Genomic DNA, 26,421 nt, shown 5'->3' on the forward strand with positions numbered 1-26,421 from the left:
TAGAGCATTTTTAATACAATTAAGCACTAGTCAAGCTGCAATATCAAACTGGACCACAAGGAGACGCCAAAAGATCACTAAACCTACTGCCTTGACCTGACTGTACAGGCTTCTATACGGATCCATTCAGAATCTAAAAGACACCTTCAGGCTTCAGCATTATAAAACACTCTTGCTTTTAAGCCAAATACACGCTGAAAATAATAATTCCGGAGGTGACTCTAAGCAGGGCCGGACTGGGACACAATTTCAGGCCGGGAAATCTCACACTCATCCAGTCCACACAGAAAAAAAGGGAGCCAACCTATTAGGGGTAAAAAAGGAACAAAGATGTCCTTTTAAGAGTACTGCTACGGCGACAAGCTGTTGTTCCCCAAAAGGAACAATTTTGGCCCCTTTTTTCTGTATATAGCCTATACATCCACAACAATTTCTGAAACTACAGACAACCTTATTATTTGTATGGCCATCTCATAAAAGGTCTAAATCCTTAGTCTAAGCCAAGGCCATGGAAAATAATTAAAGGTTCTCTCTTGCACTGCACCTTCACTTCCCTTTTCTTAATTTTCTCCAATATCTCTGTCTCTCCCTTTAAAAAAAAAAAAAGTATTACTTTTATTTATCAAGGATGCTTTAAATTGATCAAAAGTCATGATAAAGACATTTATAATGTTACAAAAGATTTCTAATTCAGATCAATGCTGTTCTTCTGAACTTTCTATTCAACAAAGAAACCTGAAAAAAAATCTAATCTGTTTTCAACATAATGATAATAAGAAATGTTTCTTGAGCAGCAAATCAGCATATTAGAATGATTTCTGAAGGACCACGTGACACTGAAGACTGGAGTAATGATCGCAGGAATAAATGACAGTTTAACAGATATTCACACAGAAAGCAGTCATTTTAAATAATACAAATATTTCACAATAGTACTGCTTTTGCTGTATTTTGGATCAAATAAATGCAGGCTTGGTGAGCAGAAGAGACTTCTTTAAAAAACATGAAAATCTGAAGATCAAAACCTTTTGACTGGTATTGTATTACACAATTTCTGAAGTGCCTAGATGTCAAAATTACAATATATTTGTTGAAAAATTCTAATACTGAACACACTGTTGAATTATTAGGTTGTGACTATTATTATTTTTGTGTTGCTGTCTGCTCTAGCTCCCTCCCTCCCTGTACAATAAATCCATGTGAATATCTGACTCTGCAAATTTTTTTTAAATGTAACTTTACAATCGATATTGATGTCCTTTAGCACAGTATTCTGAATGATGATAATAATGGGTGCTACTGATAGCCTACTAGCAGTTTAATACTCAACTACGTTAATAAAGACAAAACTTTCTAGCGTATTTACAGATGAAGCTGACCTGCACTTGAAGCCCTGAACAGGTCAGTGATGTTGCTTCATTTCACTGCTTCTTCTGTCCGCTTTCTCTCTTTCATCGAGTCCCATGCATCGATTCTGTTTGTGCTGACAGTCAAGAAGACTAACCGATTTATGATTTATTATCGAATGACAAAATCGGAAATTATCACTTTGGTGAAGGCATAAATATCAAATATTATTAATAATAATATAACTATAAAAATAAAAAACAGTTCTCCCGGTGGCCAGTCCGGGCCTGACTCTAAGCAATCTCTAATAAAATATTGTTGCATAAAGCCTCAGTCTGACCAAATAGCAGTTAGCCAAGGGGTTATCAGTTCAATTTTTTTTGGATTCAACTTAGACTAATCTATGTGTTTATGTAACCAACATAAAAAAAATATGACCAGGCTTAAAGAAAAAAATGACTAACTCGTAAGACTAGTCTACACCTTTTATGCAACCAACACCTGGAGAGCATCAAATGTTTCTATTTTCAAGGTGTTTTTGCAGCATTGAGCAACATTGTGTTCAAACAGTGTTCATGGTGACTGGAGTAATGCTGGAGTAAGTTTAGCCACCACAGGAATAAATGACATTTTAAAAGAAGACTTATTTTAAATTGTAATAACACTACATTTACAATATTACTACAATATTACTGTTGTACTGGATGATCAAATAAAGCTTTGCTGAGCATAAGAGACTATACATAGTTAATTAGTTCATTCACAATAATTGTGCCATTTTTCATCTCAATGGTTAAAAGTGTCCCAGTATAACTGAATTCACCTTTACGTTTTAATTTAATACACCTTAAATATATAAAACAAGTTCTCTCACAGCACATGTGAAACTATACTAAAATGATAAAATAACCCAAATAAGTGAAGCTCACAAAAATAAATAAAATAAAAATAATAATGAATAAATAAACTAATAATAAAGACAGGAAAAAATATCAAGACCAATGTTTAAAATGATGTGAAATGACTCATACGCAACAACTTAGTTACAATAAACTTTTATACTACATTTTTACACCTTTATACATCATAAAGGATACTGTTGTTTGCAATAAATTAATATGAATTGGGTACATAAAAAAACTATTTCTGCTGTAACACTGAAGGCAAAAGTACAGGTATTTAAAGTGCAAAAGAACAATGTGTGTCTATGTAAGACAGTCTATAGACTGGAAAAAGATTATCGTCAATTCAGCACATAACTCAAGCTCTAAAGTTGTTACCCAAAAAATTAGCAAGCTCAAAAAGCTTGTGATAAGTTAAACAACATTCAGGTGAAACAATTCATGTTAATATTTACTAAGAAAGTAAACAATTTTCTATACTAGTGTGTAAACATTTCTGTTCTTACAGTAATATAAAGTCTGCTCTTCTGAAAGATGTACAGTGGAGACACTTATGTCGTTGAAGTGTGTGAATGTTGTGATCTTGCTGACGAATAAGCTTAAGAATTTTTTTTTTAAATGCAAGTTAAAAATCTTTTTTTTTTTTTTTAAAGTACAACAGTAACACTGACATTAAAGCAGTTCCTTAAAAGGACAGTCAAAAGAAAAATGAAAAATCTGTTATCATTTACTCACCCTCATGTCATTCCAAACTTTCTTAGTATGGACAAAAAATACAATGGAAACCGAAATTGTTTGGTTATTACAAAATCTTCAAAATATCTTATTTTGTGTTCCACATGTTTAGAAAGACATGAGGATGAGTAAATAATGACAGAATGTTTAATTTTTGGGTGGACTGTGCCTTTAAGTACAGATGTCCTAACTGAGTGCTGTCACATTCACTGGGCTCTCTGATATGATCATATTTAATAGGAGAATTAGTCCATCTTTTTAGCCACGTGGCCCATTTTTGTGCGCATGTTACGCACAAAGAAGAAACAAACTGTTGTTACAGCACAGCCGACCTCTGCTACCCAGAATGCCGTGTCCCAGCTGTACCGTTTGGCAATGGTGCTGAATGGCAGTCCAGCAATGAATGCACCAACTGAAAGAAAACAACAATCAGGAATTTATGGTTATATGGAGCATTAGGCCTGTCGCAATAATCAATATATCGACTTATTGCGCAATATATGTACATGACCTCAATCATTTTTGGTGACGCAATATATCGCCCATTATATTTACTTAAAAATTAATGTCACCATGTTTTGTACATTCCACTTGTGCCTTTGTCTTTTGTAGCTTCTCGCCCATAACGTGGTGTAGTCATGAGGTGCTAGTTCAAGTTTTAAAAAATGTTAAAAAAGTTTCATCTGCAGATATGGTCTTGTTTAGGGATCTGTGCCTTTGTGCATACTGACTGCCAAGTAGTGATTGTGTTATTCAGCAATAGTGTGCACCCTTAATTTACAGAGAAAAGAAGGTCAGTGAAAAATCTGTAGATGGAAAAATCTCCATACAAGTTCTTTGTGCAGTTTTCTTTTTTTCTACTTGTTACTTTGCACTTTTTGTTAGAAAATGTTTATTTACTATTTATTCAAGTTAAGGTATCTAAAATTTTGATGATTCTTAATTTCCATGATCTAAATCTTCTTAAAAATTTTTTTGTCATTCGTGTGTAGGCCTTCGTGCATTATGCTGTTACATTATGATTATATTTTCAGTGGCATAAAATGGTCTTTAAAATGACAATAATATCGCTTATCGCAATTATTTCTGGGACAATATAATCGCACAACAAAAAGTTGTTATCGTGACAGGCCTATGGAGCATTTTATCTTAATGCATTTTTTCATGAAACAGTTCCTGCAGATGTACCATTTGCCATCAGAGCTACAATGGCATGTGATGTCCCACAGAAATTGGAAGGGGCGCTTTCACTCGCAATCACCCCAAACAAGGCAATTGGTCCGTACGAGGAAAATCCAAATGCAGCACCAAGAATCAAAATCCAAAGCTGCAGAACAGTAATTGTTTTATTAGACACCATTAAAGGAAAAAAAAAAAGGCTAATTAGTTGAAATATAATTGTGGTGAATTTTTGGATATACCTCTTTCTCTGAGACACCAGTGAGGACTGAAACTGGATGGAGCGCCAAAACCCATAGTGGTGCTTCCTGAGAAACCACACATAATGATTCAACCAACACAATTAAAGAGGTCATATGATGCTTTTTTAAAGATCATTATTTTGTGTATTTGGTGTAACAGAATATGTTGACATGCTTTAATGTTCAAAAAACACATTATTTTTAAAATACTGTACAATATTGTAGGTACTCTATGGCCCGCCTCTCTCTAACGCTTCGTTTTCTACAAAGTCCCCTCCTTTGACAAGCGATTGGCCAACTGACCCAGTGCATTGTGATTGGCCGAACACTGCAAGCACTCGTCGGAAATGTAACGCCCCTTACCATAATCGCGAGCTTCATCTTTCAAAATAAATGTAAAGACAGTAAATAATGTCATTAGTTTTACCATCAGTTCAAGCCTGAAAGGGGAACAGAGTCGCGTGTTAGACACAGTAATGATGCAGTACACAAGCCGCGGTTAAGACAGCTGACGTCTATAAAATGCATTGCTGTTCTGTTGTAAGTAATCTTAAAGATTCCTAAATGCATCTACTTTCGGAAGGCCAAATAAAGTGCTTTTGCTTTCGCCAAGAAACACACAGCATCTCCCTGACATGGCTGCTTCAACACTAACTGCGGTTACTGAAGCCACGCCTTCTTTCTTTGCATGCACATTTGGGGCGCATTATGCTAATATTTCCACATAGTGAGGTAGATATGTGGGGGCATGTTAGAACGAGCCGTTTTAGGGGGGCGTGGCATAGTCTTAACTTTGATAAAGAATATCTCTTTGGTTTTGAGACTTTAGTCTTTGCAACTTCAGGGATCTTATCTATGCACAATCAGCTTGTAACACTCCAAAGAGAAAGAAAAACTTGAAATTGCATCATATGACCCCTTTAAGCAAAAAATGATGCATGTATAGATTAAAATTTTTTTAGAAAAAATAAATCACCTCTGGGGTCTCTGGTGTGATGGTAACACGGAAGAGGTACATGGACACAGCCATGCCTGCCATCATCATCAGGAGTAGCCCATGGCGAGGATTACCATAGGTACCCAGCCCTTGCTGTAAAACAGGAAGTCATTGTCTAACAGATGACATGATCTCTATTCATAAATTGCAAATTTATCCCATAATGAAGATATACAGTATATAGCAATTATAGATAAACGGAGAGTACCAGACTCACCCATCATAGCAGACTGGCCTTTTTCCTGCATGAGGAACAGCTGACCCCAGTCAGTGCAGGCGATCTTTACTCCAAACACAACCAGATAGCCAGCAGACAGCACCCAAAGATAAGGAGACAGCAGGAACTCTTTTAGACTGCTTTCATCATTAGGGCCTGGAAAAAGAGGGAAGACTGAGTGGATTGACACGAGCAGCAGCCAATAACAAACATACATAATTCAAACAGCATAAACATAAGAACAACAAGCATATATTATACACTCATTCAAAAGTTTGGAGCTTTTTAATGTTTTTGAAAGAAATCTTTTATACTTACCAAGGCTGCACACAGTAAAAGCAGTAATATTGTGAAATGTTATGGCAATTTAAAACAACATCTTTGTATTCAAATATATTCTAAAATGTAATGTATTACTGTGATGGCAAAGCTGAATTTTCAAAAATATGTTTCTCTTCAGCCATAGAAAACAACTAGATGATCTAAGCACAAGATGATATACTGCTTTCTTACCTCCTTTTTTTCCTGTGCCCTTTTTAGCGCCAGGCTCAATATTGGGCAACCCCACATCACTGGGTTCGTTCTTCACCGTCAGAAGGCAACCGACAGAGACAGTCATGCAGATTACCCCAGACATGGACATGATGATTCTCCAATTATAGTACTGAACCAACACTGTAGTGATGATGGGTCCCAGACTACCTGCCAGGTTCATACTGCAGCACAGGATGGCCCACCATGTCCCAAACTGAGATGGTTCAAACCACTGAAACAAGGCCAGTACAAGGACATTTTAATAAATCTTTCCATGGAAAACCAATAACACAATGTCAATACGGGATAGTGTAAAAACGGCTATTTAAATTCATAATTACTACGAAACATCCACAAATCAATCTGAAATGCAAGTAAATAACATTTAGTTCAACTTAGGTCAACTTAAATCCAAGAGCAATGCCTGTTAATGACCATTATGCATTTGATCATCCACTGAAATTTATGTAATACTCAATTACATGAATTTTATTGCAGACCAACTAGTGATTCCAGGTTGGTCAGGCACAGATAACTACAGCTGGTTGCTTTAATTAGATTTAAGTGTATCGTAACGCTCCCAGCTGTACTTCACAAGTATGTGGCCGGCATCAGCTGTTGCATCTACAATCCATCAGAGTGAGCTGTGAGGTCAGCTGTTAGAATTCCTGTCACATTGCCAACACTGGAGGACAGGTGCATATTGTTGGATTTAAAGGTAAAGGGTCAGCCTTACCTTCCGAAGCACCTTTCCACATGGTGGCCAGCCGAAACCCTGACCAAACCCGTTCACGAACCAAAGCACGGTAAACAGCATGACAGTGGATGACCAGGAAAAGGCGATGTTTATGGCGCCCACAATGAAGAGCCCGATGGAGAAGAGCCAGCGAGCGCTGATCTGGTCCGAAAGCACTCCGCTGATAAACTTACTGATAGCATAGGCCAGAGTCTGGCTGCTGGTGATCAGCCCTGCATCACAGGAAACAGGAAAAATCAAGGCTGAAATCCTCTGGATGCTTTGCAGATCTGACATAGTTTACTAAGAATCATGCAGCAGCCAAATAAATACTGCATTGCATTTCACAAGATTACATTTATTTGATAAAAATATACAGTTATATTGTGAACTGTTTTCGATTTAAATTATATTTTCAAATGTAATTTATTCCTGTGATGCAAAGCTGAATTTTCAGCAGCCATTACTCCAGTCTTCAGTGTCACGTGATCCTTTAGAATGCATTCTAATATGCCGTTTTGGTGCTCAAGAAACATTTCTTATTATTATCAAAGTTGAAAACTGTTGTGCTGCTTTTATATTTTTGTGGAAACTGTGAAACATTTTTCAAGATTCTGTGATGAACAGAAAGTTCAAATGAATTGCTTTATTTTATTTTTTTTAAATTACTGATTCCAAAATTTTGTTATATGTGTAGAACACACAACACTCACCAAGTTCTTCTTTATCCAGATCAATCTCCTCCATCACTGATGGCATCAGAAAGGAGAAAGTCTTTCGGTTGAAGTAATACAGCATGTAGCCCACAAACATTGAGATGAATATAACTGTGCGGTAATAACCATAGCCTGCTGCTCCCATGATTGCAATTGTGAAATTATTAATAAATACAAGCTAAATATGTAAAAATAAATAAAAAAATCAGCAATATCAAGGCCAAAAAGTGTGCTGGATGCAAATCTTTCAGTTCTGATAAACTGTTTTCTCCTGATGAAACTTTACAAACTTTCAAAAACTGATCCAAAGGTCTAATTCATTTCTGACTTCTAAGGATGGTATTTTTAGCTCCTCTCCAGGTTCCTTAAAGTTGCATGGGCGACAGACCTCTTCACTGATACACCTGGAAAACATCTCAGAGTCAGATTACTTTAGTCTCTGTGCAAGTAACTTGCTGTGAAGCTGGCCTGCATCCAAATACATCTGAGCAAAAGCAAAGCATCAGCACTATTTAGACTTTCAAACTCAAAACAGATCACTCCAGACGGAAATTTCATGAAAAGGTTATCCACACTTTCCACAGACCCTTGTGAAGTCTAAATGCTAAAGGGCCACTTGAGTGGCCATGGTGCATGTATGGGGGGAGTCGAAAAGGATATGAATTTGAAACATGATGCAGGTGTCAAGGGAACACCTCTTACAAGAATGCCAAGACACCAGATAAAAATAACCCTAAACATGCTTGCTTCACATTGAAGGTGGACACATGCGCGCTTATTGTAAGAACTGATGAAACCGATGACTGGTGTGTTTAAAAATGATTATAATAAGAAGCTATGTGAATAAACGGGATGTGTTTGATCTGCCCTGCGATCCTCCAGCGCATTATTCTGCAGGCGTGATTGGAACGTTTATATGAATTTTTCGAATAATTTAGAAACAAGACCTACATGTCCAATGGTGCTGAATCAAAGATGTGGCCCATCATTGCACTACAACCACTAGATAGCGCACTTAGAATGCATTGTGCCGTGTTTTGTCTTGATATTATAATTCATATATGGGCAATTCATATTATGTTATGCTAATATATTTAGTATTCTCTTTCAAATAATAGACAAAATTATAACAACATTCAGAGACCATCTAGTTCAAAATAGATTAAATAATTTAAATCGTAGATTAAAGGTTTGTGAATTCTGTCCTTCCATCTTAAATGTACATAATTTTTTAAAAATGTTGTCACATTTTTATTGGTGCAAGCTGTTACATGAATTTTAAATGTTGTAATTTTGTACACTTGACTATTTTCAATTTCTGTTCCATTTCTAATATTGAGTCAAATCATTGTCTTATGTTCCACAATTGTTTCACAGTTTAAATTTCTGCTGAAAAGCATATACTAAATCATTTAGATATCTTAATTTATAATGAATACAATTATTATAACTAAATTTAGTTATTCAGTGGCAGGTTCCCATTACCCCACAGTGTTGATATTGTGAAATGTGCCCTAGCTGCTTGTTAGATGAATTCTTTGAAAGTTTATTTTGTTATTTTTATTAGTCATTTATTCTGTCAGCAACCCCAGCGGTATTCAGCGCAGGCCTGAGAGAACGAATGAGCAGACATAGAGAGTTGTTGCACAAAGCATTCTCAGCTTTATTTAGGAAGAGGGTTCATATTTATAAAAACAATGCCAGCCAGGTCCCGGACATACAATCAAAGTATTTAGCCTAGAAGTTACATTACCCTATATGAAAAGGAAATATAGGCTACTAAGTTCTAGTTACTACTTATAAGATACACATAAAATGTTCTAAGTGAGTATGTGTCTGTCTAGCAGTCAGTTTCTCACCTAAATTTGCTCAGCACAGTGTATGTGTGTGTGTGAGTGAGAAAAGAGCAAGTACATGAAGTACATCTAATTAAGGAATACAGAGACAGAGTGAAAAAATATTAACAACGGCCACTTTGAAAATTAGTATCAATGTGAAATCAATAGCTCATTCTGATCTGATGGGGACCTGGTTGAGGCAGTGCAGCTGCCTGCGGAAGTGGCCATAGTCAGTGTGAAGGGGCATGCAACAGGAGATTCAGACAAAGTAAGAGGAAATCGACTGGCTGATGCAGCTGCAAAAGAAACTGTTAAAAAACAATGTACAAAGAAAATTGTAAATGTAAAGGTTAAAGGTGCTTTAGATAAATGATTTTGCTCTTATCTTTAACAAGCTTGCTATTATGGTTATGTCCCCTTAAAAAACAGCCTCAGCATATTTTAGAGTGAAACTCAATCATAAATGATTCAAAGTGGCCATTATTAATATCTCTTTATCTCTTAACTAGATGTACTTCTGCTTCACACATACTGTGCTGAGCACATTTGGGTGAGAAACTGAAACCATCCCTAGACAGCTAGACAGACATACTCACATTAACATATAATATATAATTATTGTTATGACTTTAATGACTTTAATCTGATTACGTAATCCAGATTACATATAATCACTTCCCAATGCTGAAAATAAACATATACCCTGAAAAAAATCAAACCGTCTCAAAATTTCAGCAATAATGTCTAAGAGGTTGTTAAATTGCCTTCACTTTTAAAACACACCACAAAGTTCACTAGCGTTCTGACATGCTGTTTAGATTTTTACAGCTAAATGTCATAGGAAACACTTAGTAGAAAATTGCAGTTGAAGTGACAATATAATGCCTAATGTCTCTATAATGGCTCTGTCTACCCAGGGAAATGTTCAGAAAGTGACTTCTCCATGGTTCGACTCGTTATGTGTGTTTGTGCATGTGTGTGTAAGTGAGTGAGACAGACAGAGAGAAGCAGCACATGATGCTTTACTCCTATTCAGATGAGGTTGTGTTAGAGTGTCTGTCTTGTTTTCTTTGTTTTGTAAAAACCAAATATTAGATTAGAAGGTGTCTTTCAATTTAGTTCTTTTGTATTCTCAAAAAGCATCTGCAGGAGCAAGAGATGAAAAAAAAATGACTGAAGAGTCTATACAGAGCGGGACTTGGTACACTTGACAGGCATTCAGGTAAGATAATCTCTTCTCCTGCAATCGATAGACTGAACTATTATTCATTCTATAACTCCTGCAATTGAAAAATTATTTCTGAAACAATTACAGAATTACAGACCCAGTCACATGGAAGTGCTGGGCTAAGGATTTTATCAAGGCTGTTTTGATATTTCGCTCTGTGTTTCTTTTCTGGGTTTAGTCTTTACAGCTCAGAAACTGTGATCACTGCAGCACGTGGACGTGACCGTGCAGTGTTATCTGTCTGCTCCTCTCTGGTGCTGCAGGCTGAAGGCTTCGATTAGTACAGTTAGAGGTTTTTTTTTTAACTGAACTGTGTCATGTGCATGGAAATCAATAAAGTGGCTATCAGCCAAATCACCTCAGGAGCTCACAGCACTGTCCCGTGAAGTAAAGATTGCATTAACAGCTTTTAATGACCTGATTAAATGATTTAGAGGCAGATGCCACTTAAAATGAGCTCTCTAAAAACTAAAAGCCACTAAAACTGGTCTACTGTTCTTTGTGTGATTTATCAGGGAATTTTCAGCTTTGGTATTTGCACATCTTTTGAAGCAGATTGGAGTAGGAAGAAAATCTCATATTGAAACAATACACATCAGTATGATAGAGAGAGGGAGAACAGAAGGGAGGGGCAGTGTCAGTAGGAACCGTCTGTCGTTCGTACCAGCGATCTACTGCCAGATTTGTTCCCCCTGTTGCCATAGCAACAGTCATTATGCATCATTTCAGATTGTAGAGTTAATATTCAGGAACTGGTACTATCTGTACCTGTATCATTGTAAACAATAGTTCACTAATATTCTTTATTTGTTATTTAAATGGAACTCAAATCTGAAAAGTGCAAGTTAAAAAGTAAAATCTCACAGTCTGCTTTCCATCTCTGTCTTTTCATTGAATTTAACCTGATTTCATCTGATTTCACGCACTGGTTTACACTTCAGTCTGATTTACACCGTGGTCTGATTTAGCTGTTTTATATCCATTTCAGTTTGATTTCAATGTCTGATTTCCACCTCAGTCTGATATCTCGCTGTGATCTACACCCCAGTCTGCTTTCACTTTTTGATATCCAGCTTTATAATTTCATTGTCTGACAGTCTGATTTAATGACAGTCTTATCTCCACGTCAGTACGATATCAATGTCTGATTTCCAGCCGAGTTTGACTTTACACTCTGATATCAGCCTGAGTCAACCTCAACCCCTCTAAATTCCTCAGTCTGATCTCCACATATGTCTGATTCCATTGTCTGATATCCACCTCACTCTGATTTTACTTTCTGACTGTCTGTTTTCACCTCAGTTACACATTGGTCTGATTTCACTGTTTTATCTCCATTTTAGTTTAATTTCAATATCTGACTACCACCTCATTCTAAAATCTCACTCTGATCTACACCCCAGTCTGGTTTCACCATTCGATCTCCCCCTCAGTCTGATTTCAATGTCTAATTCCCAGCCCAATTTGATTTCACTCTCTAATTTCCATCTCAGTCTGATTTTGCAGTGTGATATCCACCTCAGTCTGATTTCACTCCCTTATTTCCACCCAAATTTGATTTCACTGTCTTATCTCCACCGGACTTGAATTTCAGTGTCTTGTCTTCACCTTGATCTGATATCTAACTCTGATCTACACCCCAGTCTGACTCTTGCTTTCTGATATCCAGCTATATAAGTTCACTGTCAACAGTCTGATTTCACCATCTGATCTCCACTTTGATCTGATTTGAATGTCTGATTTCCAGCTCAGTTTGACCTTACTGTCTGATGTCAACCCGAGTCTGATTTCATTCTCTGATATCCACCTCAGTCTAATTTCACGGTATGACAGTCTGATTTCACTCACTTATTACCACCAAAGTCAGATTTCACTGCGTGATCTCGACCTAAGTCTGTTTTAATGTCTGATTTCCAGCTCAATTTGATTTCGCTGTCTGATTTCCATCTGTCTAATTTTGCAGTCTGATCTTCACCTCTGATTTTTACCTCAATCCGATTCCATTGTCTCATAGCCAACTTCAACTTGATTTTACTTTCTGACAGCCTGACTTCACACCTTTTAATCCAACCCAATTTGATTTCATTGTTTGATTTGCATCTCAGTTTAACTACACCCCAGTCTGACTCTGCTGTCTGATAGCCGGCTATATAAGTTTAATGTCTACAGTCTGATTTCATCATTTGATCTCCACCTCGGTCTGATTTTATTGTTTGATTTCCAGCTCAGTTTGACCTTACTGTCTGATGTCAACCTGAGTCTGATTTGTCTGATTTCGTGTCATCCCCACCTGAGTCTGATTTCACTATCTCATCTCAACCAGACTCTGATTTCAGTGTCTTGTCTTCCCCTCGGTCTGATATCTCACTCTGATCTACACCCCAGGCTGACTCTGCTTTCTGATATCCAGCTATTTAAGTTCAAAGTCTACAGTCTGATTTCACTATCTCATCTCAACCTTGGTCTAATTATAATGTCTGATTTCCAGCTCAATTTGATCGTATTCCTATCTCATACCAACCCTCTCTGATTACATTGTCTCATAACCAACTTAAGTCTGATTTTACTTACCGACAGTCTGCCTTCACACCTTAATATCCATCACAGTTTGATTTAATTGTCTGATTTCCACCTCAGTTTGACTTCACTGTCTGATATCACTTCAGTCTGATTTCACTCTCTTGTTTCCACCTAATTCTGATCGCAATCTCGGTCTGATTCTAATGTCTGATTTCCAGCTCAGTTTGACCTTACTGTCTGATATCAAACCGAGTCTGATTTCACTCTCTGATATCCACTTCAGTTTGATTTCACTGTCCGATTTCCATCTCTGTCTGATTTAACTTCAGTTCAATCTGATTTTGCTGTCTCATTGCTGTGTCGTCTATTAAACTCAGCCTCTCCACAGTGATTGAGACAGACGATTTCAGCTTTACTCATGTGGGATGATCTGATTGGTGAGAATTAAACAGGACAGACATTGTGTGGAGGAAAACCCACACTTCACAGCATCTCAGAACAGTCTTAGAACCCTAATAGATTAAACAAAGCCTCATTCTTAGGTAATATTATTGTATTGCTCATGTTTTGAGAATTTCAGTTGGTGACGTTGTTGATGAGTGCCATTTGTCTCCGCTGCCATCTCCCATCAGCATCCACAATTGCAGTCTTTGTTGTCTGAATGAGAGGACACATTCTTCCAGAGGGATGACCTCTCTTCTCCCTGCTGGCCCCGGCACGGCTGACACCAGCCCAGCAGCCTCTCTCTCCATCTCTTATTGTCTTTTCTCTCTCAAAGGCCACCAGCAGGATATCTGACTGATAAACAGAGTGTGTAAATGACTGTGTCAAGGCAAAGAGAGAACGATGAAACATGTAAGTATAGCTGGCTTTAAATCTTTTTCATTTTCTATTGAGCAGATGCTGATATGGTTTTCGTCTTAAAAACAAAAGTGTAAGATTTATGGTGTTTAACTATTTTACTGTCATGGTTTAAAAAACTGGGAAGGATCTTTGCAAAATTCACAGTTGCTTTTTATGCATGCTTGAGTTTGTGCTGAATATATGGAGCTTCAGCTTCTCTGTCAGCCAATTTTAGCAACACAACCATATCTCCCTCTGGGACACACGCACAATAAACAAACTGAGACAAGTGTAAGGCACCAAGCAGTATTGCCTTTTTATTGGTTTGTCTAAACAGTAAGAAGGGAATCTGGGCTGCGAGCATAAGACACAGGGACAGACAAGCGATTAGGGTGCTTAAGAAGTATCTTCAGAAAGTTCGGAAATTGAATCATTGACCTTAAAGAGAAAGTAAAGGATTCATGAATGTCCATCTTGGAGTTTCTGTTATTTGACAGTGTTTTGGAGAACATTATGAATGAATCTCATAAAAACATTTTCATTTTATTTGTTTATGTATGCATTTATGTATTTATTGTTTGGCATTGTGCCATTATTTTCATAACAAATAAGCACATTCACCCACAAATTGATTTTAAATTTGTTTAATTTATATTCTATATTATTTGTTGTAAATGTATATAAAAATGTCAAAAATGTGTAAATTCTAGAAGTTAGAATATTATAATTTGTAAAAAAAATTTACATCATGATGCAGATTTGGTGACTTAAGGCCAGATAAAATACTTCACCTCGATTCAGTGGCTTATTTGGACTCCAGTCTAAATCCCTGGCGGTGCTCATTATTTTGTGACTTACTGAGGCACACAATGGTTTGACCTAAATCCAACAATCTCTCTGTGCGTGTTTATGTCTGGGTTTTCTGTTCATCTTACTGTTTGATGCGGTGTATATCTTTAATGCCTGAAATCTTCATGGACAGAATGACCTGCCAAACCAGCGATAATGTTCTGCATGAATTATCATGGAGTGATATGCAGACCAGGAATACATACTTAATATAATATAATAAGGTATATATATATATATATATATATATATTGGGCAGTAAATAACGTTTTTTTTTTGTAAAACATTTTTGAAGAAGAAAAACATATATTTATGTGTGTGAAGTCTGATGTTTGAGAAAATATAAAAGGTCACTAACTTAGTCAATTCTTTCACCCTTTTTAAAAAAACTTTTAACTGAACTGTACAGCAAATTTGTCCTGTGGTAAAACCCTCTTAATACTATACAAATATCATGAGAGAAATGTATCTATTGTTAGACACTAATTTTCATAGTGTTTTTTATTTAATATGAAATTATGAATAACATCATTTTTTCCCCATGACTTGTTGGACTTTTTCAAGATAAACTTTGACAACAAGACAAACTTTGCTGTCATCTGTTCAAAACTGTAGAAAATTTGAAACACAAATTAAGATCTTTTTGTTGAAATCCAAGAGCTTTCTAAACCTCCATAGACAACAATGCAACTGACATGATCAAGGACCAGAAACGTAGTGAGGACATCGACAAAATAGTCCATGTGACATCAGTGGTTCAACCGTAATTTTACGAAGCTACGAGAATACTTTTTGTGCGCAAAGAAAACAAAAAAACGACTTTATTCAACAATTCTTCCCCTCCAACTTACTATCCTCCACCATTAATGAGAGTACCACATGTGCATGCGTGTGCATTCCTCTACTCATAATCAAGGCTCAGCGGTGTGCCTGTTCTACGTCAGCAGCACCACACGCATGCGTCGTGTTATTCTCATAATGGCAGAGGATGGTAATGTGAAGAGAAGAATTGTTGAATAAAGTCGTTATTTGTGTGTTCTTTATGCACAAAAAGTATTCTCGTAGCTTCATAGCATTACGGTTGAACCACTGATGTCACATGGACTGTGTTAATGATGTCCTTTCTGGTCCTTGATCATGTCAGTTGCATTGCTATCTATGGAGGGTCAGAAAGCTCTCAGATTTCATCAAAAATATCATCATTTAGGCATCACTTTGATTCTATTTACTTTCTGCATCGTTCTCTTAGGATCTCCTACCGACTGTGTGGATCCCTCTTAATTTTCTCCCATGTCCTCTCTCTCCCACTCATTTCTCTCCCTCAATTCTTTCTATCTCAAAAACAAAGTATCACATTTTATACTTATTTTCATGACATTCTATAACAGTACAAGTATTCTGCAAAAACATCATAAAAAATTTAATGTAATTAATGCATTTAAGAACAGAAAATTATCAAAGGAGAAAAAATATATAATTTAGGGGTGCCGCACCAAAGGACAACAAAACTTAACACTCTTTAGAAATATATATTTATTGGCTTTTTATGCCTTTATTGTGAGAGGACAGTGGAGAGCTGACAGGAAAGCATTGGGTGGAGTGGGGGGAGCGGGATAGACAAAGGACCTCAAGGCAGGATTTGAACTCAGGTTGCTGTGTGCGCAGTTGCGCTGTGTGTCTACACACTAACCACAAGACTATAGGCACCAATAAAATGTAACACTTTTATAGTGGTTCCAAAAAAGTTAAATATTTGAACAATTCTAAGACAAAAAATTACCATGTGCACGTTATGGGCTTCACAAGGGGCTTCAGTAACATGACCTTGAATGAGGTCCTTCAACTAATTAAAGTTGTCCGTGGAATTTCTTGATTTATAATCAGGATGGTGTCACATTGTCTGTAACTATCAAGTAGCCCTGAACACCTTAATTATCTGTTTCAGGTGTGTTTGATTGGGGTTGGAGCTGAAATCTGCAGGAAGATACCTCTCCAGGGTTGGAAACCCCTGATACACTCTTAAAAATAAAGGTGCTTAAAAGGTTCTTCACAGCGATGCCATAAGCACCTTTGTTTTTAAGAGTGTACATATTATGGTATTAATTTGGGTGAAAGCTATTGAGAAACTTGACTCATTACTGTTCATGATATCTGAATCTAAATGTGATTATGTGTCTCAATTATTGACATGTTGCAGATCCTGATAGAGTTACTCAGACACTGACCGCTGAGGGGTTATGATGAGAGAGGGATAAACACAGGTGAGCTCATTTTTAACATGCAGAGTATTGACTGAAGATGTGAAACTGAAGACATACCCAAACACTTCTTACAAGATCCGTGATTAAGAGGATGGATTTGAATCTTTTGGTATATTTAAAATTGTATTTGATTGCAACAGAAGTAAAGTTTAAAGGAATAGTGCACCCAAAAAAAAGAAAAGAAAATTCTGTCATTTATTAACACAAATGTCTTTCCAAATTTGTATGGCTTTTTTTTTTTTTCCTGCTGCAACATAAAAGACACCTTTTTTTATTTTTGGGTAGACTATTTCTTTAAAGCTTATGCTGACCTATTTTCTGGGAGAAAGGAGCTGCAGAGAATATCTTTTTTTTCCCAGTCACTTTTTCAAGTAGAGTATGACTTGGTTCATCCTATATGCTACAAATCATGCTGCATGTTACAGGGATGAACACTGTGTGCAGTGAAAACCCAAGTATGCAATTAAGCAAACGCCACTTGTTGGGTATGTCTGCTCGATTATGGCAAAAAGCATAATCATATTTATTTTGTTCAGTACTGAGATCATGATTATTTAACAAGATTACTTACTGACTTTCGAAACATGCATTTATTAAACTTTTTTTTTTAACTGTCTTTTTAACAGTGGATTTCCTTGAGCTTTAAATATTCAACTGAAAAACAAATAAAAATAATGAATGTAAAAAAATAAGATAAATAAAAATAAGATTAAAATGAATGAGATCAACTAAAAGGGGTGTAGAGCTGTCAAAAAAAAACTGCAATCTCCCTTTTTTTTTTTTTTTTACTTATATTTCCAAAATTCGAATTATATTTGACTATTATATTCAAAAGTCCAGAAGAGGGCGCAACCAATAAATACAAAGCAAACAGCACCATGTTATATATATTTTTTATTACAAAGAACAAACCTGTCTATAAACAAAGTGTATTTATTTTTATCTAAAGTTTATTCAAATATAAAATCAAAAGTTTTAAAGGGGTCATATGATGTTGCTTAAAAGGAAATTATTTTGTGTATTTGATGTAATGAAATGTGTTTATGCAGTTTAAGGTAAAAAAAAACACATTATTTTCCACGTACTGTATTGTTTCTCCTCTATGCCCCGCCTTTCTGAAACGCGTTGATTTTTACAAAGCTCATCGGTCTGAAAAGCGTGAGGTGTGCTCTGATTGGCCAGCTATCCAGTGCGTTGTGATTGGCCGGATACCTCAAGCGTGTGACGGAAATGTTACGCCCCTTATCATACTGTAATGCTGTCTTCAGGCTCGACCAGACAAAACCAATAAAACCCATTACAAATTAGGCATTTGTTGCATCCAGTGAGGACATAATTACTGATTATAATGACTTATCCTGTCTTTTTACGCGTTGCGTTGCATCGCGCCGTGTAAACATAAAACCATGTCTGCATTTGTGATCGGAGAAATGACAAACAACAAGTGCTACTCTACACTGCCCAAAACTAGCGTTTTAATCATCAGTGGCAAATTCTTTAAATGAAAATGTACTTACAGTCTGAGTCAGAACAGCCAGCATTGTAGTCTACTCTTCCAGGATCAGGAAACGGTCCTCCATAAAATGTGCTGCACACATTTTAATATTTGGGTTGAACTGTTCTGGAACAGTGTTGTAAATTCAACTTAACCACTGATTTCTAGTCGTGTCCTTCCAAAATAGCCGGCGGCTTGAGTAAGCGGAGGCCGGCGGGCTTGCAGCAATCACATGTGACGACCCCCGGCTTCGTCCACGGTGAAATTAAAAACTAAACTACAATTTAACAGTATTCACACATATTAATTTAAACATGTATGAACAAAAACCTATCTTTTTGTGAAAACCTGATCTCCTGAAATTATAGCATTATGATGAGTAATCCGACTATTGCAGTACAATGCAACTTATGATTTATTAGTTCAGGGTTTCTGCAGGATTTTTAAGCTCAAATTTAAGACCTTTTTAAGACCTGCACAAATAAAATCAATACCATATGAGCGGGGTAGGGCAATGTCTATAGTACCATATTAAACTGTAAAATTACTGTAAAAAGCATAATTTACAGTTCAGATACAAGTTTTCACAAAAACAAAACGTTTTATAAAATGATAAACTTTACATTTCAGCCTTTAAATCATTTTTAAGAAAATGGATGAGTCAAAGGTATTCATTATTATATTAATTTAAACAATTATCAATAAATTATTATATCAATTAAATAACATAAATTAGGGGTGTGCAATATCGACAAAAAATGATATCTCGATAATTTTCTGGGATTTTATCGATAACGATAATGATTCTGTGTGGTCAGTTCACAGCAGTGATAGAAAGTAATAATTTCCAACAAGTTTTATGGGCATTTTTACCTTTAAGCCATTTTTTCTAAAAGTGTGCACCATCTTTTGAGTCAAATTGAGTCAAATTCTTGCATTTGGGCTGTTACCAAGCAAATGAAATCAGTATCAACAAAATGTATCTTTGCAATGCAGAGGAAGCACAGAAGCTGCATTAAAAGTGGCATTTAGATGTATTTACACACTGTTTAATGCAGCTCTGAGGGACATGGAATACTCTAATCTGCAGTTACAAATGCATAAATAATGTTTTGATATTTTAAACATAAAACATTGAAAACTGAAGTATGAAATTATTTAAAAAATGAAAAGGTACCTTAAATGTGAAATTAAAACTGCCAGTAGGTGGCAGCAAGTCACTGTTAAGTAAGTCATTGCCACTTAACCGAATCATTTAAACCAGGGGTGTCCAAACTCGGTCCTGGAGGGCCGGTGTCCTGCAGAGTTTAGCTCCAACTTGCCTCAACACACCTGCCTGGTATTTCCACTATGCCTAGTAAGAGCTTTATTAGCTGTTTAATTGGTTGAAGTTAAACTTTGCAGGACACTGGCCCTCCTGGACCAAGTTTGGACAGTCCTGATTTAAACGGTTGATTCATTCAGGAACGAAACACCGTCATGTTGCTCAGAGACGCAAAACAGCGCTGTGGCTGTGTTTGGATTGATTTTTGTTGGAGAAATAGAGCAAAAGCAGGAAATATGGTGTCTAAAATGTAAATCTCTTAATATTAACTTATTGTTTATTGAACTGTTGTATAAAATCAATATCACATTTGTAATCATGCTGACATTAACTATATGAAATGATATAAATATATAAATTTTCTGCCCAATATCTTGAATTATGTGATAATTCTAAATGTATTTTAATAGACTGATTAATGCAGTGAAAGAACGCATTATAAATGCGTACGTGCATTCACTAGTCTAACCTGCTAGACTTCATCATGTAATGTATGCGCGCACTCTGTAGGTGTTGTGTTTGCTTTTCGCGATATACTCGATAATATCAAATTGCACATCATTAAAACAACAATTACGATATCATTGCAGACCATACATATCGCACACCCCTATACCGTTTTGATTTTAAAATGCATTGTCTTCTTATCAACTCACCAGTTCACATTTAAAGCTCTGCGTGTTTGCAGGGTAAAAACATGGGTCGATTTTCGCATTGGTCTGAACTCTGAACAAAACAACAGTTTTATTGAAAATGCTCATTTATTCTCTGCCAGCAGGTGGAGTGTTTGGTAGAAACAACTGATCTATAATAGAGAACAGTGGGTCATATATAGATCAGTGGGTAGTAATATAACTGTTTCCCCGGTAACAGCAGAACATAAAGCAGCAACCTGCAGCGCTCATGTTTATTTAATGAAATCATAGCCTTTTGAAGTTTAATCGTCACATTCAGCCATATCGCAATTCTGGTCTTTCCGTCCCCAAATTTAAGACCTCTTGAAATCATAATTAAGGCTTTAAATTTGATACAACTAAATTTAAGACTTTTTTTAAGACCCGCAGAAACCCTGTAGTTAATCATTATCAATGTTTTACTAGGGAACGGGCATTTTTATAACATAAGTTCAAGTTCACTTTCGCATTCATGTAATTTTGGGCAGATAAGTTGTAATATACGTTTATGTATTGTCTTTGTCCGATTAATCTCATATGTCTTTGAGAGAGTTAATTAACTACCGGTAACCATAAATGCTTCATTTTACCGGTGTTCATTCGATTATTTTGTTTATTTATTTTATTTTTTGCCACAGATAAGACATGCCGAAAAGAAGGGACGTCCTGGCACTCTTTTTGATTTTGTTACCGTGGACTTTATTGATCACATTTTGGCACCAGCGCGCTGGCAACTCCCTGATTCCAGTTCCTAAAGGTAAATACTAATATCATTCTTACCTTTAAAATGCTACAAGATAATTTATGCATTTAGTGAAATGCTATCCACAAGTTTCCTACACCCCATGGATTTGAGTAAACATAGTAATACGACTGCCTGAAAAAAGACTAGGGATGGGCGTATCGATCCGAGGTATTGATATATCGATACTGATGCGAGTATCGAAAGTATCGATACTCAAACTATAAATATCGATACTAAGGTGTGTTTTATTTACCAGTGATTTTGTTTATTTTACAAAAAAAGAATGCATTGAATTGGACGAATAACCTATGTTAGTAAATAATTGTGCAGGATAGAACTATATTCCTGCTCATCTGAACACACGCAAATGTTGCAAGACAGAACCAATCCATAACAGGGAGCGTTCTCTCACTTCTGACAGTGCATTCAAACAGGGCTGCGTCTCCCAAAAGTATCATAAGAAAGCATTAAAGCTTTTGGGAACGGCAGCCCTGGACAATGCTTATCAGAGGACAGAAGAAAAAAAAAACATATATGTTTGAGTTATTTCACAATAAAGTAATTGAAATTAGCCTACATAGTTTGTGCAATTACATTTATTGAAATTGAACATTGAAAGATAATATTGATCATGTTCTATTCTGTAATGTTAATATAAATCATTCACTGTCAAAAAAAGGTTGCATTTTATGCATGCAACAGCCTTATGAAAACGAACCATGGTTTTACTAAAGTGACCATAGTTCAACTGTAGTATTTGTAGATTCGAATCATGTGTAAAAAAAAAATATAATTGAACCATGTGTAAACAAACATATTACCTAATACGTTACAATTAAGGCATATTGAATGTTAAAATGTGTTTTAAATAAAGTTAAGTGGTTATCATTACCCATTTTACTTAGTAATTTAATACATTTCATAATTTAAAGTTTAGTTCAGAAGTATCGTATCGGTATCGATATCAACGATACTGCCTTGAAAAATATCGGTATCGTATCGAAAACAAAATAAGTGGTATCGCCCATCCCTAGAAAAGACCCGAAAAACACTTTAGCCTCTTCGCTAATTAGCACACAAAATACCATTGGTATACTTCTTCCGCCGCCTCGCCACGTTCTTTTTTACAGTAGTGCCCCCCGGAAACAGGTGGATACTTTTTGTGCCACTAGCACATGCCGTTGGATGTTGTGGTGGCACATCCGGTTGCTTATCCGGTTGAGACGGTAGCATTACTTTATTATATATTTAATTGCAAAGTAGAAGAAACAGCAATGTAGGCTATGTGAAGTACGAAGAACATAAAGTGAAATGAAAGAAAAAAAGTACAAAAAGGTAAACGAAGGAAACCTCAGTCTGTAAAAAAGATATCACAATTCCTAAGAAATACGTTATTCTATAATTTATGAATTTAAGAGATTTTACAGCGTTTACATTTTCAGCAAGAAAGACATATCTAGGCAGCGTGTTGGGGACTTTGTCCTTGTGAATGAAAAAATTTGCAATGCAAAACAGAAATTTACAGAAGTACAACAGCATGGTTATTGTCAGAAAAATAAAGAAATGTAGGCTATATTTCAGTGAAAAATCTAGATCACATTCACAAGTATCTGATCACAGTTATAAAATAAACTAAGCAAAGTGTCTTCCTCAGTCTTACAGAATACGCAAACCAGAAACATCAGCAAAAGTAGCAATTTGGGAGCTAGTTGGATAGATATCATGCAGTCTTAAAGGCACAATATGTAAGATTTTTTTGATTAAAATATCCCAAAACCACTAGAACAGTGTTATATTTTGCTGACTTGTGTACATACATTATCCCAAATGTTTTGAAGAATGTTTAAATCCAGAGAAATAAGCAATTTTAACACGTGACACGGACCGTGTCTATAGTGTTATTGTGTCGCCTGCCAATGACGTCATAACCCCTCGATTTTTCCGGTTTTATTTGGTTGAAAACATGGAAACCCCAAATATTATTAGACAGGTGACGAACGCACAGAGTAGCATTATAACGGAACTTTCAATACACTCAAATGTATCTGGTATAAAACAGCGCTGTTTTCCCCCACATACGCATGACCGAAAGAAGCAGAATCAGTCGACTGTGGCATAATAAAAGCTCTGCTGCTATCGAGCCGTGTATTCATTAGCAATCACTCCAGCGGCCTCGTTTCGCTTCCACGACTTTTAGCCCCACCCTGCTTCATACTACAGTGACCTTAATAAGTCTTTAATACATTAGCTCATCAATTAACATGATTTCTGCCCAAGTCCCGTCGGATTGCATCGGCTGTGGGGATGAAGAGGACAACTCCCATGATTCCACACTCAGTCACAGCGTCATCAAGCTACGCCTTTGTTTCTTGTTTGTTTTGAATCTGCGCACTCTAGCGACGAAAACTTACATATTGTGCCTTTAATATGTACTTATCTTATTTTGTTTGAAATGCAGTATTTTTTAGAGAGTAACCACACTTTTTCCAGTGAATATTGTCAAAATAATTGTGCCAGTAAAATTTATATACTGTATAGTGGATGAGGGCCAACTAATGATATTCTCCGTATGGTAGTGGCGATGTGGTCACATTTAGCTCACAAACATTAGAGCAATATACTTTTATGAAATATGGTTTTATAATTTTGGAATTTGCAAGGACACCTCACTGTCAATTTTAGTAGTAGCAATGTGGTCACATTTAAAATATTAGCTCTCAAATGTTAGTGCAGTATATACTTTTATGAAACATGGTTTTATAATTTTGGAATTTGCAAGTACTGCTCACTCACATTTTTGTTTACTTCTTGATATAGTGCAATTAAATGCCTTGCATGTCAATAGTATGCCACTTTTGTGCAATAATGGCAAGTGCTGTGACACTAGATGCACCACAAAAATAAAACCCCCAATTTTGTTTTTTTTGATGGACAGATAACAGAACTAGGGCCAGTAAAGCTCACCAAAGAGGCTTTCGACTTCATGAGTCCTGCGTCACGGAGAACAAGTGCATCACTAAGGTCAACCAGATGAGGTACATCCACCAGCGACCTCCACCCTGGTCTGACACATTGCCAACTCTTCACGTAATAACACCAACCTACAGTAGACCCGTCCAAAAGGCCGAGTTGACCCGCCTCACTAACACCTTCTTACACGTCCCCAACCTTCACTGGCTGGTGGTGGAGGACTCGGCGCAGAAGACGGCACTGATGTCCAGGCTGCTGGAGAACACGGGACTGAATTACACTCACTTGAATGTAGAGACGCCTGAGAATCTCAAGACACAAAAGAAGCCCAGAAATGTACGTATCCCACGAGGCACCATGCAGAGGAACCTGGCTCTCCGCTGGCTCAGGGAGAACATCAACCCAAACTCCAGTCATAAAGGAGTCGTGTATTTTGCAGATGATGACAATAGTTACAGCTTGGAGCTGTTCGAGGAGGTACGGTACATTTGGTCTACCATTCATAGTGTTGTTTCACTTAACCGATTCCATCTTCCTCATACCGCAGATGCGCTGGACTCGTAAAGCGTCAGTATGGCCGGTTGCCTTCGTTGGAGGTCTCCGATACGAATCGCCCAAAATCAACTCTCAAGGCAAAGTGTTCGGCTGGAGGACGGTGTTTGACCCTCGTCGACCTTTCGCCATCGACATGGCTGGGTTTGCCGTGAACCTTCAGCTCATCCTCAGCAAACCTCAAGCCTACTTCAAGTTAAAAGGGGTAAAAGGTGGATACCAGGAAAGTAGTCTGCTACAGGATCTGGTCACCCTCAGTGACCTGGAACCCAAAGCCGCTAACTGCACAAAGGTCAGTTGTGAATCTGAATCTTCATAACCTGGCTTGAAATCAAAAGGCTTGTCAACGTTAACAGAAAAATGTGTTCATCTTTTTGTTTTTTTTAGATACTGGTTTGGCACACTCGGACAGAAAGACCCTTGCTTGTGAATGAAGGAAAAAAGGGATTCACGAATGGCAGCATGGAAGTATAATGAACTGCTTTCATACTGTTTTTGAAGTTGAGCAAAGCCTAAGTATCTGTAACAGAAGTAATAAAACATATTGTTTACTGCATTGAATGTAAACAATCAGAGACACATTGAAGTATTTGACTTAAGGCTGGAATACACTACATGACTTTTGCCCAGATTTTTGCCCTGATTTGCAGTCTGGAGGAGTCGATGCATGTTGAAAAGTCACAGCCAGTCTACAGATATTGGGCAAAAGTTGACACGCTGTAAAAAATAATCTATAAAATTTATGGTAAAAAAAAAAACAGCAGCTGAAGTTGCTAGAACCTTATTGCAAAAAATATAGTACGGATTTTACAGACTGAACTAATTTAGAGTTAAATAACGTCATTGTCTTATAATGGCAAAATGCCAGAGTACTAGAATCTGTTTGGCACCTTTAGAATAAACTGACAACTATCATAAAAACCACAGGTGGTAAAGACGGAGCCACACGATGAATCAACGTTCAAGTCGCTTTTCCATAAACTGCGAATATTAATAATTAGAAGGTGCACAGTTTCATCCACAAAAATACAAACCACCATCATGGTAATACATGAGACTTAAATGCAATAACCATTAATTTAACAACATGAGATGTAACATACGTAAAGCCCCAATGTACATAACTGATAACAAATAATTTTTTTTTAATGAAAAATGATCAAAGTGTCACACAAGGACCAATTTTCCACTAAATTATAAGATGCTCTTTTTGACTTGCGTTTTTACTGTATTTAAGAGTATTTTACATGAAATCTTCCAATATATGTATCGTTTTTCACCATATCTGATAACCATTTACCATTAAAATTACAGGCATTTTCTTGCAGTGCGGATTTTACAGAAAATCACAGGGTGTATGATGGGCACACTCTTTTTATTTTGTCTGCTCAAAATTCGGTGTAAAAATGCAATACTGCATATTTAATGCGTGATCTTCACTCATTTAGTACCAGAGTACTAGAATCTGTTTGGCACCTTTAGAATAAACTGACAACTATCATAAAAACCACAGGTGG

The 26,421-nt window shown here is 36.6% G+C and overlaps 2 protein-coding genes across 4 annotated transcripts; one reads left to right on the plus strand and one right to left on the minus strand.

Moving 5' to 3' along the window:
* Positions 1 to 3,106: 3,106 nt before the first annotated feature.
* Positions 3,107 to 8,156, minus strand: slc37a4b (solute carrier family 37 member 4b). Its single transcript, XM_071582378.1, is given in 8 exon segments — positions 3,107 to 3,396; positions 4,173 to 4,311; positions 4,406 to 4,471; positions 5,382 to 5,536; positions 5,578 to 5,775; positions 6,133 to 6,385; positions 6,890 to 7,122; positions 7,603 to 8,156. Coding segments are annotated over 8 exon segments (1,359 nt in total). The 5' UTR covers positions 7,751 to 8,156; the 3' UTR covers positions 3,107 to 3,229.
* Positions 8,157 to 13,530: 5,374 nt separating this feature from the next.
* Positions 13,531 to 26,345, plus strand: b3gat1b (beta-1,3-glucuronyltransferase 1 (glucuronosyltransferase P) b). 3 transcript variants are annotated; one of them, XM_016269577.1, is made up of 8 exons: positions 13,531 to 13,628; positions 13,764 to 14,046; positions 16,829 to 16,914; positions 17,081 to 17,144; positions 21,276 to 21,394; positions 24,318 to 24,829; positions 24,900 to 25,196; positions 25,292 to 26,345. In XM_016269577.1, the coding sequence occupies exons 5-8, from the start codon at positions 21,283 to 21,285 to the stop codon at positions 25,376 to 25,378; spliced, it is 1,008 nt and encodes a 335-aa protein (XP_016125063.1). In that variant the 5' UTR covers positions 13,531 to 13,628; positions 13,764 to 14,046; positions 16,829 to 16,914; positions 17,081 to 17,144; positions 21,276 to 21,282; the 3' UTR covers positions 25,379 to 26,345. The 3 variants fall into 3 exon arrangements, with proteins under 3 accessions (XP_016125063.1, XP_016125065.1, XP_016125064.1); XM_016269579.1 differs by lacking the exon at positions 16,829 to 16,914; XM_016269578.1 differs by lacking the exons at positions 13,531 to 13,628; positions 13,764 to 14,046; positions 16,829 to 16,914 and having other exon boundaries at positions 16,940 to 17,144.
* The last annotated feature ends 76 nt before the right edge of the window (positions 26,346 to 26,421 follow it).

Source organism: Sinocyclocheilus grahami, unplaced genomic scaffold (assembly GCF_001515645.1).
Source record: "Sinocyclocheilus grahami isolate Dianchi unplaced genomic scaffold, SAMN03320097.WGS_v1.1 scaffold53.1, whole genome shotgun sequence".
Lineage (NCBI taxonomy): Eukaryota > Metazoa > Chordata > Actinopteri > Cypriniformes > Cyprinidae > Sinocyclocheilus > Sinocyclocheilus grahami.